The following is a 20,790-nucleotide window of genomic DNA, read 5'->3' as shown; positions in this document are numbered from 1 at the left end:
AATTTAGTGCAACCACCGAAAAGTTTTGAGAAGTGAGATTGGAAATCAGAGTGGATCCATCATAGAGAAAGGATTACCAGCACTTTAGAAACTACTTTGGTTTGAAAATTCCAGAGGTTGTCTGGTCTTCATGAAGTTAAAGTTTGTAGAGTTAGTAGTTCTAAGCAGAGATGAAAAAAAATGGACAAGTTTCCCAAAGGGTTGATTAATACCATGAGACAATCAGTATAATGGATGAGAAAATGCTGGATTCCTAAGTTCTGTAATAGTAAAACCTTTATGCAGTCTTTCATCTCAAAAAATAAAAAGACAGAATTTAGATACTGCATGGTATATGCTTCCTACTCTTTTTCTTCCGTAGTTATTTAGTTGATGTCACCAACATGAAAGCAGGAAACCAAACAACTATTTTAGAATTTTTGCTTGTGGGGTTTTCCCAAGATGCAGAGCATCAACCCATGCTATTTGGGCTGTTTCTGCTCATGTTTGTGGTTGCTGTGCTTGGGAATCTGCTCATTATCCTGGCTGTCAGCTCTGACTCCCACCTCCACACTCCCATGTACTTCTTCCTCTCCAACATGTCCTTTTCTGACATTTGTTTCATCTCTACAACCATCCCCAAGATGTTGGTAAACATCCAAACACAGAGCAAGTCCATCACCTATGCAGGATGCATTACCCAGATGTATTTTTTCATGGTCTTTGGAGGCATGGATACATTTCTCCTCACTCTGATGGCCTATGACCGATTTGTGGCCATCTGCCGCCCCCTTCACTACCCAGTTATCATGAACCCCCAACTGTGTGGCTTGCTGGTTCTTGTGTCCTGGTTCATCAGCTTCTCATACTCTCTGATCCAGAGTCTGTTGATGCTGCGGCTGTCCTTCTGCACCAATCAGATAATTAAACACTTTTACTGTGAGCTTGCTCAGGCTCTCACTATAGCCTGCTCAGACACACTGCTCAATCATATCCTTCTTTATATGGTGACTTGTATTCTTGGCTTTGTTCCCTTTTCAGGGATCCTTTATTCCTACTCTCAAATTGTAACCTCCATTCTGAGAATCCCATCAACAGATGGAAAATATAAGGCATTTTCTACCTGTGGGTCTCATCTCTCAGTGGTTTCATTATTCTATGGGACAGGTCTTGGTGTGTATCTTAGTTCTGATGAAACTTCCTCTTCTTGGAAGAGCATGGTGGCCTCAGTAATGTACACAGTGGTCACCCCCATGCTGAACCCTTTTATCTACAGCTTGAGGAACAAAGACATTAAGAAGGCCTTACAAACACTTGGGAGAATGCTTTTTGTTAAGTGGATCACTGGTTTTAGGTTTCTGAGCTGACAGAAGTAAAGTAGTGGACTAAAGAAATTCTGCTTCTTAATCATGTAGAATTTTATTCAGGTTGTTCCTCTGTCCTGATCAAAATTATACATTGAATACTTTTACCTGAGACTTTGTGATGCCTCCTTTGTTACCTTGAGTTCTATCCTTCTCCCTTCTTTTTATATGACACATTTCTTCATTCAGTACAATGTTTATGTTTCTGTAGGTCAATACAGCCATTCAAATACCAACTCAAAAATTGTTTGACAAAAGTTATGAAATCATTTATAGAACTTAAGTCCATGTATAAGTATATAGTACTGTGGCTATAAATGCTATATTGATTAGGCACATGCTTGAATATATGTTACTTTTAGACAGTTTCTTTCTGTACAGGCTGCAAATTACCATAAATGTCTGTAGTCACCACTCAGGAATCACTGCTGAAATTTCAGACCTGAAAATTTCCACTTGAGAGAAAATTTTATCTTGCTACTACATATTGAAATGGTCTATGATGTGAACATTTTTGTTCCCCTGACTTATATGTTAAAACATTATAACCAATGTGATTTTATTAAGAAGGGAGGAATTGGGAAGCATTCAGATTTATTCTTGATGGTACCCTCAGAAATAAAGCTTCTTATAGAAACAAAAGACCCCAGGGAGCTATCTTGCCTCTTCTACTATATAAGAACATAGTGAGAATACACCATCTATGAACCAGAAAATTGGCCCTCAGTAGACATCAAATCTGTCATTTCTTAATTTCAAATTCCCCAATCTCCAGAATTATGAGAAACAAATTTTTATTGTGTGTAAAGTACTTAATCTATGAGATTTGTTATAACATTCTGAACATATTATCCCCTATGACTAAGGGATATAAAATAATCTCGAAACCTGAAATGTCTATAATATCTCAAGGCAATGTCAGAGATGTACTCTATTAGGGGCAGTATTTAGAAAATCTATAGAATAAGATGGAAATGATTTATACAAGATATTACTGCAGATGTGAAAGTAGCTACTGAGAAGTATTCAAATATCTGTTTGATTCCATTGTTAATGTTTGTATATGTTCTGTGGTTGTTTCTCAGTTTACCTGCAAAGCATTACTTTGCTCTTGGATGTCAATTCCACCCTGAATGGATAGAAGGCTGCTGCTCTGATTGAATAAGACAAAAACAATCACTTCAGTGAGATAAAATGCTTTCTATTTGCCATTTGTTTGAATTTTTACCAACTGCAAGGATGTTGGCCAGTGGTCTGGCCATATGGTTAAGCAAAAAGGAAATGTGAAGAACAATTAAAAGAAATTACTATGAAAATTTAAGCTCATTTGTTTTAGGATTGCAATTCATAGTCCATTAGCCAGCCAGGGAAGTCAGAAAATAGAAAACTGGAGGCAGGAATTAATGCTGAAACCATAGAGAAATGCTGTTTACTGGTTTTCTCCTTACAGCTTGCTCAGCCTGCTTTCTTTTTTCTTATGCATTTATTTTTGTTAGCAAATTTTAGATTAAAATGATTACATCACTTTTCCCTTTCTCTTTCCTCCCTCTAACCCCTCCCATGTCCTTTATCTCCAAGCCATTCTACACACACCCCATTCAAGTTGTTCCCTTCAAATTCATGGCTTCTTTTTCTTTGATTATTATTTTTACACACACACACACACACACACACACACACAGACACACACACACACAGACATACACACACACAGACATACACGCACACACAACTGGCTGTGGGTTAGTCTGGGTGGTTTGTTTGTGTATGATTTCAATGCTGATAACTTTGTATTGGATAACTAACTAGAGGGGCTCATTATTAGGAAAAGCTAATTCTCCCTCATTAGTAGCCTTTAGTGTTTTGTCTAGAGGCAGGACCTTGTGAGATTTCCCCTATCTGTGTTAGCATATCTGTTGTTACTGTTCAGGTTTTGTTTAGGCAGCCATATGGCTAAGGTGTCATGGATGTTGCCTTTCTGTCATTCCTGGGAGTCACCATCTTACGGTAGATTTCCTGGTCTCCTGCCTCTCGTTATCATTTTGCATCCTTTTCTTATTATCTTGAGCCTTATGTACGGGAACTGTATTGTAGAGCTATCCTTTGGGGCTGTTCTCCTCATGATCCCAATCTCTGCACCATGACCAGTTGTAGTTTTTCTGTAATGGTCTCCTGTTCTTTTCTTTAAATACAATTTTTTAATGGATTGAGAAACTATGTTTGAGAACTGGTTTGAACAGGTGAGCCATTGCAGAAGAGCACTGATATGTTTACCTGCTTTCTTATAGCAAAGAAACATTAGCTCTGGGGTGACACTGTTCACAATGAGCTGGGCCCTCCCATATCATCAATAAAGAAATATACCAGAGGCTTGCCGACAGGCCAATCTGGTGGAATTTTCTCAATTAAAGTTATCTCTTCCAAAATTACTGTATTTTGTGTCAAGTTGTCATAAAACCAGCCAGCACACCATCAGAAAAATCATTTTCAGTACTGGATGTTTATTGGAACCAGAAAGTAGTTATTCAGGTGTATTCACTGGAGGTGTACACATTAAGGAGCTACAGCAGTGCAGAGAGGTGAATTAAATGTGTACGCATATCCTCTTGTTCCCTGGTGGCACAAAACAAAACTATAAAATATATATCATTAAAGGTATGAAGCAGATTTTTCAGGAGAAAGCCCTTCACAGAGCTGGAAACTTGGATTTAATCAGTAGCCTTTGTTTATTGGATGGTATACATAAACATTCATAGAACTATCAAAGAAACAGAACAAAAGATTTGATACCAATTTGAATACATAATCCTACTCTTCATACCAAGGAATCTTAGTATGACAGTTTTATGTACACTGCCTTCCCATTACTAAAGCAAACGACAACTACAAAAATGACCTTATGAAAAGAAGATATTTTGACCTAAAGTTTTGCAGGCTATGGCTTACCCTACTGCTTTCACACCTGTGGTGAGGAAGCACGTTATAGAAGGAGTAGTAGCAAACCAATCAAGGGAACATAAAAAAGAAAATGAAGAGGCAGCAATCTTGCTTTATGGAATTCCTCCAATGACATGAAGACCTCCCACTAAGCCATATCTTCAAAGTGCATTTTCAAGAAATAAGCATGGAACATGGACCTGTTTTGGAGAGTTACTGAAGCTAAAGCACATCTGATAGAAAGATGAAATGGTCAGTTGCAACACTAGTTAACTAACACAGGTGAAGAAAGGCTGTTTCACAGTTGTTCTAAGTTCATATTCATACTCAGTATGAGTGGAACAAAAGTTAACTCAAACCAGATACTCAGTTTTCTAATGCTGTCTGGAGGACCAACCTCCAGTAGCACAGGGCTCAAAGGGAAATCCACAGTGTGATGAAGCTGAAACTTTCTATTTGGGGATTTTAGGAATGGAAAATGCTCCCATATTCTCTTGATAGCTTTTCCCTCTTTATTCTCTCATCTGGTTCTCATCAAGCTGTTCCCTCATGTTGTTCTCTCTTTTGTTCCCTTTCCCTCCACTGCTTAAATACTCAAACAGAATCTCTCAGGCAATACAAAAGTCGTAAAAATATCACATTCCAAGGGAAACGATATGACTAAAAAGAGAGAGACGTCCTGGTGACCCTCAGGCAATATATATTATCTATCTTGAGAGGTAATCTTATCCAAGATGCCTGGTGAGTGCTTGGTTTTCGGACAAAGAGCTAAGGGAGTCATACATTCTCTTGTTCAGACCAGGTTACTGTGTATCTTATAATATCAGTTCTGCCAGGATTTGCCAGGATACCAATGGCCAAAATGCCTAAAACTTAAAAGTGTATATTCTGCCCTGTGAATAATTTTTAATTATCCAAGAACACCCACAACCCTAATTAGGGCTACAGAGTCAAATTATTTTCTGTAACCTTTACTAGTCAGGATGTATTTTCACAAACTGAGGTCAGGAACGGATGCAAGGAACTAATCATTTGCCATCTAGAAATAATTGGGCTGTTTTTTGTATTTACAACCTAGCCAGACAGTACAGCTGTGTGTCCTTGTGATTTAAATAGGGAATGTTTATCTAAAAAAAACCAAAAAACATTAGCAAGGCGTCTGGTCTAATCTAAAGCTCCTTTGAAGGTTTCTATCAGCTAGTGGTGCTTCAGCAATAAAATTAAAGGAATTTGAGCCACCCTGGGTCCTACCATCATTTTTTGAGCTTCTAGGTGTGACTCACAGGCCCTAACTGTATCAAAATTATATAGCATCTTCCTGATAAATGCCCATTAGATCAGGATGTAATCATGAGATAAACACACTACGATGCAGGTAATAGGTGACTCCCCACACATACATATACGTTATATCAGATACCAAAGGTACAGCAGAAGCAAAAGACATTCTGGAGTCTGTATTTTTGCAAGCTTTGCTTAACAAAGATATACTCATCAGAGGGTTTTTCTTTGGTGAGCTGAAACCTGAACTTCAATAGCTACCTGCTGCTGCTCTGACAGGGCCATGGCCACCAGCAGTTTTCTTTTGGATCCAGGGAAGGGGAGGTGAAGGGATGATTGGGACAGACATACTATATTTTTCTTACATCAACTTTTTTTTTTTTGTCAGAATCTTTCTCCAAATTCCAGGATGGATTGGATTTCAATATATAGCTCCGACTGGCCTTGAACTTGTAGAAAGCTTCCTGCCATAGCTTTTCAAATTCTGGAATTACAGAATTAATTCTTCAGCTTCCTTTAAAAAATATTATTATTATTATTATTATTATTATTATTATTATTATTATTATGTGTTTTAATTTTATACATCAGCCATGGGTTCCCCTGTCCTCCCCCCTCCCGCCCCCACCCCCATCTTCCCCCTAAGGCCTCCCCTCCATTCCCATGTCCTCCAGGACCAAGCCACCCCTGGGGACTCATTTAAATCTGGTGGATTCAGTACAGGCAGGTCCTATCCGCTCCTTCCAGACTGAGCATGTGTCCCTGTGTAAGCCCAAGGTTCCAAACAGCCAGCTCATGCACCAAGGACAGGTCCCGGTCCCACAGCCTGGGAGCCTCCCAAACAGATCAAGCTATTCAATTGTCTCACTTATCCAGAGGGCCTGATCCAGCTGGGGGCTCCACAGCCTTTGGTTCATAATTCATGTGCTTCCATTCAATTGGCTATTTGTCCCTGTGCTTTTTGCAATCTTGGATTCAACAATTCATGCTCTTGCAGTCCCTCCTCCTTCTCGACAGTTGGACACCTGGAGCTCCACCTGGGGCCTGGCCGAGGATCACTGCATCCACTTCCATCAGTTATTGGATGAGAGTTCCAAGACGACTGCTAGGGTGTTTGGTCATCTGATCACCAGACTAGGTCAGATCAGGCCCTCCCTCGACCACTGCCAGCAGTCTACAGAGGATATATCATTGTGGATTTCTGGGGACCTCTCGAGCACTCTGCCTATTCCTGTTCTCATGTGGTCTTCATTTATGTCTGTTATTCCTCATTCTCCCTTTCTGTTCTTGATCCAGCTGGGATCTTCTGCTCCCCTAAGCTTTCTTTCCCTCAAATCTTGCCCTTCATTACTCCCACTGTCATCTAGGTTGTTCATGTAGATCTCATCCATTTCTCTGTCATTGGGTGATCCCTGGGTCTTTCCTAGTGTCCCATTTTCTAGGTAGACTCCCTGGAGTTGTGTAGTAGTCTAGTCATCTTTGTTTTACATATAGTATCCTCCTATGAGTGAGTAAATACCATGTTTGTCCTTCTGAGTCTGGGTTACCTCACTCAGGATGATTTTTTTCTAGATCCATCCATTTGCCTGCAAACCTCATGATGTCATTGTTTTTCTCTGCTGAGTAGTACTCTATTGTGTATATGTACCATATTTTCTTTATCAATTCTTAGTTGAAGGGTCTAGGTTGTTTCCAGGTTCTGGCTATTACAAACAATGCTGATATGAACATAGCTGAGCAAATGCCCTTGTGGTATGATTGAGCATTCCTTGGGTATATGCCCGAGTGGTATAGCTGGGTCTTGGGGGAGATGGATTCCCAATTTTCTAAGAAAGCGCCATATTGATTTCCAAAGTGGCTGTACAAGCTTGCATTCCCACCAGCAGTGGAGGAGAGTTCCCCTTCCTCCACATCCTCTCCAGCATAAGCTATCTTCTGTGTTTTGATCTTAGCCACTCTGACAGGTGTAAGGTGGTATCTCAGAGTTGTTATGATTTGCATTTCCTGGATAATTAGGGATGTTGAGCAATTCGTTAAATGTCTTTCAGCCATTTGAACTTCCTCTGTTGAGAATTCTGTGTTTAGTTCTATAGACCATTTCTTAATTGGACTGTTGGGCATTTTGATGTCTAATTTCTTGAGTTCTTTATACATTCTGGATATCAGCCCTCAGTCAGATGTGGGGTTGGTGAAGATCTTTTCCCATTCTGTAGGCTGTTGCTTTGTCTTGTTGACCATGTCCTTCCCTCTACAAAAGCTTCTCAGTTTCAACAGGTCTCATTGATTGATTGTTTCTCTCAGTGTCTGTGCTAATGGTGTTATATTTAGAAAGTGATCTCTGGTGCCAATGTGTTCAAGAGTACTTCCTACTTTCTCCTCTTTCAGGTTCGGAGAAACTGGATTTATGTTGAGGTCTTTGATCCACTTGGACTTAAGTTTTGTGCATGGTGACAGATATGGATTTATTTGCAGCCTTCTACACATTGACATCCAGTTATGCCAGCACCATTTGTTGAAGATGCTTTCTTTTTTCCATTGTACATTTTTGGCTTCTTTGTCAAAAATTATATGTTCATAGGTGTGTGGGTTAATGTCAGGGTCTTCAATTCGATTCCATTCGTCCACATGTCGATTTTTATGCCAGTACCAAGGTGTTTTTATTACTGTAGCTCTATAGTAAAGCTTGAGGTCAGGGATCATGATGCCTCCAGAGGTTGTCTGATCGTACAGGATTCTTTTGGCTCTTCTGGTTTTTTTGTTTTTCCATATGAAGTTGAGTATTATTCTTTCCAGATCTGTGAAGAATTGTGTTGGTAATTTAATGGGAATTGCATTGAATCTGTAGATTGCTTTTGGTACGATCGCCATTTTTACTATGTTAATCCTGCCTATCCACGAGCATGGGAGATCTTTCTATTTTCTGACATTTCTTTTTTCAATTTCTTTTTTCAGGGACTTAAAGTTCTTGTCATATAGGTCCTTCACATGCTTAGTTAGAGTAACCCCAAGGTATTTTATATCATTGGTGGCTATTGTAAAGGGTGATGTATCTCTGATTTCCTTCTCTGCCATCTTGTCTATTGTATATAGGAGGGCTACTGATTTTTTTGAGTTGATCTTGTATCCTGCAATGTTGCTGAAGGTTTTTATTAGCTGTATGAGTTCCTTGGTTGAATGTTTTGGGCCAGTCATGTATACTATCATGTCATCTGCAAATAGGGAGAGCTTGACTTCTTCCTTTCCAATTTGTATCCCCTTAATCTCTTTATGTTGTCTAGCTCTGGCTAGAACTTCAAGTACTATATTGAATAAGTAGGGGGAGAGGTGACAGCCTTGCCTTGTTCCTGATTTTAGTGGTATTGCTTTGAGTTTCTCTCCATTTAATTTGATGTTGGCTGTTGGCTTGCTGTAGATTGCCTTTATTATGGTTAGGTATTTTTCCTGTATTCCTGACCGCTCCAAACGTTTATCATGAAGGGGTGTTGGATTTTCTCAAATGCCTTTTCTGCATCTAGTGAGATGATCATGTGGTTTTTTTCTTTGAGTTTGTTTATATGGTGTATTACATTGACAGACTTTCATATGTTGAGCCACCCTTGCATCCCTGGGATGAAGCCTACTTGATCATGGTGGATAATTGTTTTGATGTGTTCTTGGAGTCTGTTTGCCAGAATTTTATTGAGTATTTTTGCATCAATGTTCATGAGGGAGATGGGTCTGTAGTTCTCTTTCTTTGTTGCATCTTTGTTTGGTTTAGGAATCAGGGTAATTGTAGCCTCATAGAAGGAGTTTGGTAATATACCTTCTGCTTCTATTGTGTGGAACAATTTAAAGAGTATTGGTATTAAGTCTTCTTTGAAGATCTGGTAGAATTCTGCAGTGAAATGATCTGGTCCTGGGCTTTTTTTGGTTGGGAGACTTTTAATGACTGATTCTATTTCCTTAGGGGTTATTGGACTATTTAAATGGTTTATCTTGTCTTGATTTAACTTAGGTATGTGGTACTTATCCACAAAATTATCCATTTCTTTTAGATTTTCCAGTTTTGTGGAGTAGAGGTTTTTGAAGTATGACCTGATGATTCTCTGGATTTCCTCATTGTCTGTTATTATGTTTCCCTTTTCGTTTCTGATTTTGTTAATTTGAATGCTCTCTCTCTGTCTTTTGGTTAGTTTGGATAAGGGCTTGTCTATGTTGTTGATCTTCTCAAAGAACCAACTCTTTGTTTCATTAATCCTTTGTATTGTTCTCTTTATTTCAGAGAGGCAACTGCCCCTGGGTCCCACCGCTGGACACAGGCCATCCCAGGCTGTCTTCATGGGTTTTCCCATCATGATCTTGAACACCCTTGCTTATATAATCCCCCTCCATCTCTTGGACTGGGTTCCCAGAGCTCAGCCCAGTTCCTGGCCATGGACCTCTGCATCTGCTTCCCTTAGATATAGATGAAGGTTTTATGATGACAATTAGGTAGTCACCAATCTGACAACAGGAAAAGTCCAGTTCAGGCACCCTCTCCACCACTGCCTGGAGTCCTAGCTGGGGCCATCTTCATGGACCCTTGGGAGCCTCCCCAGCCAGGGGCCATTCCCCAACCTCATACTGGCCCCCTCTATCAAGATATCTCCCTTGTCACTCTCCTTTTATCCCTCCTCCAACTTGACCTTCCTGTTCCTCTTGTTCCCATTCCCCATCCTCTCCCCTCTACCTTCCCATCCCCAGCTTACCCAGGAGATCTCATCTATTTCCCTTTCCCAGGGTGATCCATACATCCCTCCTAGGGCCCTCCTTGTTACCTAGTTTCTCTAGGGCTTTGGATTGTGGCCTGGTTATCCTTTGCTTTATATCTACTATTGAATTGTGTGTGAACACATAGCATGTTTGTATTTCTGTTTCTGTGTTACTTCACTCAGGATGATGTTTTTCTATTTCCATTCATTTGCCTGCAAATTTCATGATGTCATTTTTTTTTGTAAACCGCTGAGCAATACTCCATTGTGTAAATGTACCACGTTTTCTTTATCTATTCTTTGGTTGAGGGGCATCTAGGTTGTCTTCAGGTTCTGGCTATTATGAATAATTTGGCTTCCTTTTACCTAATTCAGTAGTTCAGGATCAGAGTTGAAACTGTGCATGCAAGAAGAAGGGATGATTCCAAGGCAGGAAAGAGAAAGTAGCTATAACTTTCAACAGTTACATCTGAATTTCTAAGGGCCTGAGTAGAACATGGCTTCACCTCTTCTAGCAGATTTGGGTTAACCATGAATGTACATTATTACCAAGTATTTATAATAGTTTACACTCCCACCAATGGTGGAGGAGTGTTTCCCTTGCTCCACATCCTCTCCAACATAAGCTGTTATCAGTGTCTGACAGGTTTATATGAGTCATTTTTATTTGAATTTCCCTGATGACTTAGGATGTTGAGCATTTCCTCAGATGTCTTTCAGCCATTTGCGATTAATCTGTTTAGAATTCTCTGTTTAGCTCTGTAGCCCATTTTTATTTGGATTGTTCATTATTTTGATGTCTAGTTTCTTGAATTCTTTGTATATTTGGAGATCAGCCCTCTGTCAAACGTAGGTTTGGTGGAGATCTGTTTGCATTCTGTAGGTTGTTATTTTTGTCTTATTGACCATGTTCTTCACCTTTAGAAGCTTCTTCATCTTTTAGAAGCTTCTTAGTTTCAGGTGGTCCCATTTATTAATTATTGCTCTCAGTGTCTGTGCTACTAGTGTTACATTTAGGAAGTAGTCTCCTGTGCCCATGGGTTCAAGACTACTTCCTACTTTCTCTTCTGTCAAGTTCAATGTAATTGGTTTTGTATTGAGGTCTTTGATCCACTTGGACTTGAATTTTGTACATGGTGACTGCTATGGATCTATCTGCAATCTTCTACATGTTGACATCTCGTTATACCAGCACCATTTGTTGAAGATGCTTTCTTTTTTTATTGTACAGTTTTGGCTTCTTTGTCAAAAATCAGGTGTTTGTAGGTGTGTGGATTGATGTTAAGGTCTTCAATTTGATTCCATTGACCCACATGCTGGTTTTTATGCCAATACCAAGGTGTTTTTATTACTATAGATAGCTCTATAGTAGAGTTTGATGTCAGGAATAGTGATGCCTCCAGAAGTGGCTTTATTATACAGGTTTCTTTTAGCTATTCTAGGTTTTTTGTTTTTCTAAATGAAGTTGAGTATTATTCTTTCCAGGTCTGTGAAGAATTCTGTTGAGATTTTGATAGGGATTGCATTGAGTCTGTAGAGGTAAGATTGCTATTTTTACTATGTTAATCCTACCTATCCATGAGCATGTGGTATCTTTCCATTTTATGATATCTTCTTCAAAGACTTAAAGTTCTTATCATACGGGTCTTTCATTTGCTTAGTTAGTTACCCCAAGGCATTTTATATTATTTGTGCCTATTGTAAAGGGTGATGTTTCTCTGATTTCTTTCTCAGCCCATTTATCACTTGTATATAGGAGGGCTACTGATGTTTTTGAGTTAATCTTGTATCCTGCCTCATTACTGAAGGTGTTTATCAGCTGTAGGAGTTCCCTGGTAGAATTTTTGGGGTCACTTATGTATAGTATCACATCATCTGCAAATAGCAAAAGTTAGACTTCTTCCTTTTCAATTTGTATCCCCTTGATCTCTTTTTGTTATTTTATTGATCTAGCTAGGGCTTTAAGTACTACATTGTGTACATATGGGGAGAGTGGACAGCTTTGTCTTGTTACTGATTTTAGTGGAATTGATTTGAGTTTCTCTTCATTTATTTGATGCTGGCTGTTGGCTTGCTGTAAATTGCCTTTATTATGTTTAGGTATGTTCCTTGTATTCCTGATCTCTCCAGGACCTTTATCATGAAGGGTGTTGGATTTTGTCAAAGGCTTTTTCAGCATCTAATGAGATGATTATGTAGTTTTTTTCTTTTAGTTTGTTTATATGGTGTATTACATTGACAGATTTTCACATGTTGAACCATCTTTGCATCTCTGGGATGAAGCCTACTTGGTCATGGTGGATAATTTTTTTAATGTGTTCTTGGATTTGGCTTGCCAATATTTTATTGAGTATTTTTGCATCAATGTTCATGAGGGAGATTGGTCTGTAATTCTCTTTCTTTGTTGCATATTTGTGTGGTTTGGGTATCAGGGTAACTACAGCCTCATAAAAGGAGTTTGATAATGTTCTTTCTGTTTCTATTGTGTGGAACAATTTGAAGAGTATTGGTATTAGCTCTTCTTTGAAATTCTGGTAGAATTCTGCACTGAAATTACCTGGTCCTGGGCTTTTTTTGGTTGGGAGACTTTTAAGGACTGTTTCTATTTCCTTAGTGGTGATAGGTCTATTTTATTTGTTTTTCTGGTCTTGATTTAATTTGGTATGTGGCACCTATTCAGAAAATTGTCCATTTCTTTCAGATTTTCCAATTTTGTGGAATACAGATTTTTGCAGTATGACCTCATGATTCACTGGATTGCCTCATTGTCTTTTGTTATGTCTTTTGTTAATTTGGATGTTCTCTCTTTGTCTTTTGGTTAGTTTGGATAAGAGCTTGTGTATCTTGATTTTCTCAAGAAAAAACCCAACTCTTTATTTTATTGATTATTTGTAATATTCTTTATTTCATTGATTTCATCCCTCAATTTGATTGTTTTTTTTTGTTGTTGTTTTTTTTGTTTTTTTGTGTGTGTCACTCCTGGGTGAGTTTTTTTTTCTTCTAGAGCTTTTAGGTGTGCTGTTTAGTTGCTAGTGTCAGATTTCTGCAACTTCTTTTTGTAGGCATTTACTGCTATGAATTTTTCTCCTAGCACTGCTTTCATAATGTACCATAATTTGGATATGTTGTACATTCATTTTCATTGAATTCTAGCAAGTCTTTAATTTCTTTCTTTATTTCTTCCTTGACTCATTGTTGATTCAGTTGAGCATTATTCAATTTCCATGAGATTATAGGCTTTCTGTAATTTCTGTTGTTGTTGAGATCTAACTTTAAGTCATGGTTTTCTAATATATTACATAGGTTATTCCATTTTTTTTTTGTATTTTTTTTTGAACTGAGTATTTGGTCAGTTTTAGAGAAGATTTCATGGGGTGCTGAGAAGATGGTATATTCTTTTTGGTTAGGGTGTAATGTTCTCTAGATATCTATTAAGTCCATTTGAATTATTGTATCTGTTAGTTCCCTTATTTTTCTGTCTGGCAGACATGTCCATCAGTGAGAGTGCACTGTTGATGTCTCCCATTATTCACATGTGGGGTTTCATGTGTGATTTGAGCTTAGTAGTGTTTCTTTTACATATGTGTGTGCCCTTGTATTTGGGGCATAAATGTTCAGAATTGAGACTTCATATTGATGGATTTTTCCTGTGATGAATAATATGTAATGTAGCTGGAGTTTTCTCCAGTTCTGCCCAGCACCACGAACCTCTGCAACCACTTATAAAATAATCAATCAGAAACTTATATTAATTAAACTGCTGGGCCATTAGCTCAGGCCTACCACTGTCTAGCTCTTACACTTAACTCAGCCCATTTCTGTTAATTTATATGTCACCACGTGTTCTGTAGCTTTACCTGTTCCATGGCTTTACCTGTTGCCTTTACATTTTGCTACGTGGATGGCAGGCTGGCATCTCTCCAGGACTTTCACCTTCCATCCTCTCTTCTCTGTTTGTCCCGCCTGTCCTATACTTCCTGCCTGGCTACTGGCCAATCAGAGTTTTATTTATTCACAACATACAGGACATCCTACAGCAAGGTAATGGCCTTCCTGATCTCTTTCGATTGATTTTAGTTTGAAGACTATTTTGTTAGATATTAGGAAAGCTACACCAGCTTGCTTCTTAAGTCCTTTTGATTGGAAAGAGTTTTCTCAGCCTTTTACTCTGAGATAATGTCTGTGTTTGAAGTTGAGTTGTGTTTGTTGTATGCAACAAAAGGATGGATCCTTTTTTTGAATCCATTCTGTTAGCCTGTGTCTTTTTATAGGTGAATTTAGTTCAATGATATGAAGGGATATTAATGACCAGTGATTGTTAATTCCTTTTATCTTTTGATGGTAGTGTGAGTGTATTTCCCTTCTTTGGGATTTGTTGCCTGTGTTTTTGTGGGATTATTTAGGTTGGATTTTTTCCTTCTAGTACTATTGTAGAGCTGGATTTGTGGATGGGTATTGTAGCTGGAAGATTTCTTGGGTCCCACCAAACCTCCACAATCCTGTGGTCTGCTTATAAAATAATCATTCAGAAGTTTATATTAATTATAATTGCTTCGCCATTAGCTCAGGCTTATTACTGACTAGCTCTTACACTTAATTTAACCCATAATTCTTATTTATGTTTAGTCACGTGGCTTGGTACCTTTTTTCAGTTCTGCCTTGTCATTTTGCTTCCTCTGTGTCTGGCTGGCAACTTCTGACTCTGCCTTCCTCTTCCCAGCATTCTTTTTGTCTGCTTGTCCCACCTATACTTCCTGCCTGGCTACTGGCCAATCAGCTTTTTTATTTATCAACCAACCAGAGCAACACATATTCACAGCGTACAGAATATCCCACAGCACCCCCACCTTTTCTGTCTAATCAAAAAAGAAGGTTTTAACTTTAACATAGTAAAATTACCTATAAAAGAACAGTTATCAAGCAGGAATTATAGTTATAATATCTAGTCTATTTGTATTTGGCAAATTTAAAGACAATAGTCTATCATCTATCCTATATTTGTGAATCTAATATTTCATATCTAATTTATCTTTTATCATAACCAAGAAAAATTATAATTATAACTATCTAGCCCTCAACTATATCAAAAACCTCAGAAGGATATAATATTACCTAAATAAACAGGAAAAGCATTGTAAGCAACTTCCAAAAATCTAGAATGATAGAGACTATTGGCTACCTGGATAGTTACCCAAAGTTCCTCTGCAACATTGGGGTACCCTTCTTCAGTCTATAGGTCTAGAGTCTCTCAGTCACTTCTCTCTGTGTCCTGTAGAATGTCTAGCAGTTTCTTCTGCAAAGCAGGAATCTGAAGGACCATCTCACTTTTCATGGGTCCTGCATGTCCAGTTTATACAACATTTTGTCAAGCAGTCCAGGCAAGAGCAGTTTCTTGCCCAAATGGCTATTTTTTGCCAAGAAGACTCCTTATGGAGTGTCTTCGATGCCCATTTTCCTCTTTGAAGTAAATTGGTGCCACCGGGAGCAGATGTGTCTCATTGTCCAGGAAAGTCTAAGTTTTAAAAACATCTTAAATGCTATATTCTATCTTTGGAGTGTTTGAAGGTTACCTAACTAATTGAATTATATCTATGTATACCTAGAAACCTTAACATGACTATAAATTTGACTATCATAGAAGACTAATTATTAATCTATATTTCTTAATTACCCATTATAATTTCAAATGAGCTGCACAAACATACTACTTAAACAAGAGTACAAGTATACATACAGTATAACAAAATTAACTTTAAATTTGTATCAAGGAACTGAAATCTATGGCAATTTAAAATAAGTTGCTCTCCTATATTTCTATATCATATCCCTCTTTCTTCTTTTAGAAAGAAATTGACTATGACCAATAACAATTTGTAACTAACAACCTAAACACAGACAAACATACAGAATCCATTTTTTTGGGAATGTGGGCATAGTGTTCTAGGCTACTTCCTGCTCATAGGGGGTGCTGATAATTTTATGGGGATCCTGAGAAAATTTGAGATAATGGTCAAGTACTGGGAAGACTGGCTATAACCTTTGTTGATAGGTACCATCTGCTAAGGTTCAGGAGGTCTGGCTTGATCAAATCTGATCCATCTTAACATGGAACAAAACCATAGCCTCTTGCTTCCTGTGGAAACAAAACTGAGTCTCATTTCCAAAGCAACATATCCTTAGATCCAAATTTTGAAGTCAAGATAACTTTAAATATACATAATGGTTTAACTCAGCAACCTTTGAATTAAATGTTTCTCTGCAGTTAAAATTCCCAAAGACAATGTAATCCAGACTCGGTGTGATTTCCATCTTTTCGTGGCTTACTTTTTATATTGCTTTTACTTTCCCTTTAAACACTTTATTTTTGAAAACTTTCTATTTCTTTATGTAACTGTCTATATTCCTTTCGTCTCTCTTCCAAGTGCCAAATGTAGCTGGAAGATTTCTTGGGTCCTGCCAAGATTCTGCAGTCCCTTGGCCCATTCAATAATCACTCAAAAGCTTATATTGATTATATTTACTTGGCAATTAGCTCAGGCTTATTGTTGACTAACTCTTACACTTAATTTAACCCATAATTCTTATTTATGTTTAGCCATGTGGCTTGGTACCTTTTCTCAGTTCTGCCTTGTCATCTTGCTTCTGCTGTCTGGCTGGCAATTCCTGATTCTGCCTTCCTTTTCCAAGTATTCTTTTTGTCTGCTTGTCCCACCTATACTTTCTGCCTGGCTACTGGCCAATCAGCTTTTGTATTTATCAACCAACCAGAGCAACACATATTCACAGCATACAGAGCATCCCACACCAAGGTAATGTTTAAATCTGGTTTTGTCTTGGAATGTCTTCTTCACTCCATCTATGGTGATTGAAAGTTTTGCTGGGTATAGTAGTCTGAACTGGTATTAATAGTCTCTTAGATATCTGTCCAGAACATTCTGGTTTTCAGAGTCTCCATTGAGAAGTTGAGTGTTATTCTGATGGGTCTGCCTTTATAAGTTAATTGGCCTTTTTCCTTTGCTGCTCTTAATATTTTTTCTTTATTCTATATATTTAGTGGTTTAATTATTATGTGGTGAGGGGAATTTTTTTAAAATCTAGTCTATTTGGTGTTCTGTAAGCTTCTTGTATCTTCATAGGCATTTCCTTCTTTAAGTTGGGAAAGTTTTATTCCATGATTTTGTTGAATACATTTTCTGTGTCTTTGAATTGGTATTCTTCTCCTTCTATCCCTAGTATTTTTAGGTTTGGCCTCTTCATGGTGTCCCAGATTTCCTGGATATTTTGTGTTATGACTTTTTTGGCTTTGATGTTTTCTCTGACTGATGAATCTATTTCTTCTATTGTATCCTCTGTGCCAGAGATTTCCTTTTCCATCTGTAGTGGTTAGCTGTTCCAGCTTTGACCTGGAAGTACTAACTCCATTGAGGCTTTGGTAACTGTCATGCATACAAGGCGGGGCTGAGACAGGAGTCTTTAAGACCCAAGATCCAGATGTGCTGGCTCTCTTGGGTCCTGGATCCTGGACACTGGAGGTAGACCAAGCAGAATTTTCTAGAGAACATTGCTAGGCTGCACTATAACTTTCCTGGACCCTGTAACCAATCCCTTCACTTGTAAGTTACCCCACAAAATAAATCTCCCTTTTAACTACATGGAGTTGCCTTAATACTACAACCCATATCCATCTCTTGTATTCTGTTTGTTATGCTTGCATCTGTAGTTCCTATGTGTTCGCTGAGATTTTCTGTTTCCAATATTCTGTTGGTGTGTGTCTTTCTCATTGTTTCTGATTTAATTTTCAGGTCTTGAACTGATTCCTTCACCTGTTTAATTGCTTTTTCATGGTTTTCTTGGCTTCCTTTAAGTGATTTATTGATTTCTTCCAATTTTTTGTCTTTTCCTCAATTTCTTTTTAAAAATTTTTCTTTATTAAGAAATTTTCTACTCACTTCACATACCATCCACAGGTTTCCCCTTCCTCCTACCCTCCCTGGCCCTCTCTCCCAAGCCACCCCACATCCCCATATCCCCCAAATCAAGATCTCCCTGGGTAGTCAGCAGAGCCCAGCACACTGAGCCTATGCAGGTCCAAGTTCCTTCCCACTGCACTAAGGCTGCACAAGGCATCACACCACAGGCACCAGATTCCCAGAAGCCTGCCCCTGTACCAGGGACAGATACTGATATCCCTGCCTGGGTGCCCTGAAACAGTTCAAGCCAAACAACCATCTTCCATATCCAGAGGGCCTGGTCCAGTCCCATGGGGGCTCCACAGCCACCAGTCCACAGTTCATGGGCTTCCACTAATGTGGCCAGTCATCTCTGCACATCCTCCCATCATGATCTCGATGTCCCTCACCTGCAGAATCCCTCCTCTCTCTCATCAATTGGATTCCTGGAGCTTAGCCTGGTGCATGGCCATGGATCTCTGCATCTGCCTCCACCAGTCACTGGACAAAGGCTCTATGATGACAGCTAGGTTATTTGCTAGACCAGTCACCAGAGTAGACCAGTCCAGGTACCCTCTGGACCACTGTCAGAAGACCAAGGTGGGGTCATCCTTGTGGATTCCTGAGAGCCTCCCTAGCTCCCTGCCCTTTCCTATTCCAATGATGCCCTCATCTATCATGGTATCTTTCTCCTTGCCCTCCCACTCTGTCCTTGTTCCAGCTTGACCCTCCCATTTCCCTATGTTCTCATCCCCCACTCCTTGCCCTCTGCCACCCCCACACACCCAGTCCACTCATGTATATCTCAACCACTTCTTCACAGGGTCATTCATGTGTCCCTCCTAGGTTCTTTCCTTGTTAGCTAGCCTCTCTGGAGTTGTGGGTTACAGTCTGGCCATCCCTTCCTGCACATCTAGTATCCACTTATGAGTGAGCACATACTATGTTTGTCCTTCTGAGTTTGGGTTGCCTCACTCAAGATGATATTTTCTAGTTCCATCCATTTGCCTGAAAATTTCATGATGTCATTGTTTTTTACTGCTGAGCAGTACTCCATTGTGTATATGTGCCACATTTTCTTTATCCATTCTTCAATTGACAGGCATCTAGGTTGTTTCCAGGTTCTGGCTATTATGAATAATGCTGATACGAACATAGTTGAGCATGTGTTGTTGTGGTAAGATTGAGCATTCCTTGGGTATATGCCCAAGAGTGGTATAGCTGGGTCTTGAGGAAGACACATTCCCAGTTTTCTGAGAAACTGCCATACTGATTTCTACAATGGCTGTACAAGTTTGCATTCCCAACAACAGTAGAGGAGTGTTCTCTTTGCTTCACATTCTCTTCAATGTAAGCTGTCTTCAGTGTTTTTTATCTTAGCCATTCTGACAGGTGTAAGATTACCTGGTGTAAGAGCTGTTTTGACTTGCATTTCCCTGATGACTAAGGATGTTGAGCAATTCCTTAAATGCCTTTCAGCCATTTGAGATTCTTCTGTTGAGAATTCTCTGTTAAGCTCTGTAGCTCATTTTTTAATTGGGTTGTTCAGTATTTTGAAATCTAGCTTTTTGAGTTCTTTATATATTTTGGAGATCAGCCCTCTGTCAGATGTGGGGTTGGTGAAGATCTTTTCCCATTCTATGGACTGTTGTTTTTGTCTTACTGACTGTGTCCTTTGCTCTACAAAAGCTTCTCAGTTTCAGGTGGTCCCATTTATTAACTGTTGCTCTCAGTGTCTGTGCTACTGGTGTTATATTTAGGAAGTGGTCTCCTGTGCCAATGCATTCCAGACTACTTCCTACTTTCACTTCTATCAAGTTCAGTGTAACTGGATTTATGTTGAGGTCTTTGATCCACTTGGATTAGAGTTTTGTGCATGGTGACAGATATGGATCTATTTGCAATCTTCTGCATGTTGACATCCAGTTATGCCAGCACCATTTGTTGAAGATGTTTTCTTTTTTCCATTGTATAGTTTTGGCTTCTTTGTCAAAAATAATATGTTCATAGGTATTCATAGATGGATTAATGTCAAAGTCTTCAATTTTTTTCTCTTGGTCCACATGTTGGTTTTTATGCCAATACTAAGATGTTTTTATTATTATAGCTCTGTGGTAGAGCTTGAGGTCAGAGATCATGATGTCTCCAGAGGTTGCTTTATTATACAGGATTCCTTTAGGTATCCTAGGTTTTTTTTTTCCATATAAAGTTAAGTATTTTTCTTTCCAGGTCTGTGAAGAACTGTTTTGGAATTTTGATGGGGATTGCATTGAATCTGTAGATTGCTTTTGGTAAGATTGCCAATTTTACTATGTTGATTCTATCTATCCATGAACATGAGGGATCTTTCCATTTTCTGGTATCTTCTTTGATTTCTTTCCTCAGAGACTTAAAGTTCTTACCATACAGGTCTTTCACTTACTTAGTTAGAATTACTCCAAGGTATTTTATATTATTTGTGGCTATTGTAAAGGATGATGTTTCTCTGATTTCTTTCTCAGCCAACTTATCATTTGTATATAGGAGGGCTAATGATTTTTTAAAAATTAA

At 38.7% G+C, this 20,790-nt stretch overlaps 1 protein-coding gene across 1 annotated transcript; it reads left to right on the top strand.

Annotated features, from left to right (window-relative positions):
- The first annotated feature begins 244 nt into the window (after positions 1 to 244).
- Positions 245 to 1,372, top strand: LOC118587473 (olfactory receptor 7D4-like). Its single transcript, XM_036193455.1, has one exon. It carries the CDS (start codon positions 384 to 386, stop codon positions 1,344 to 1,346), a length of 963 nt encoding a protein of 320 aa, XP_036049348.1. The 5' UTR covers positions 245 to 383; the 3' UTR covers positions 1,347 to 1,372.
- Positions 1,373 to 20,790: the final 19,418 nt, after the last annotated feature.

This window comes from Onychomys torridus, chromosome 7, assembly GCF_903995425.1.
Source record: "Onychomys torridus chromosome 7, mOncTor1.1, whole genome shotgun sequence".
Lineage (NCBI taxonomy): Eukaryota > Metazoa > Chordata > Mammalia > Rodentia > Cricetidae > Onychomys > Onychomys torridus.
The sequence above is the reverse complement of the archived record's forward strand: the minus strand, read 5'-3'. Positions and strand labels throughout refer to the sequence as shown.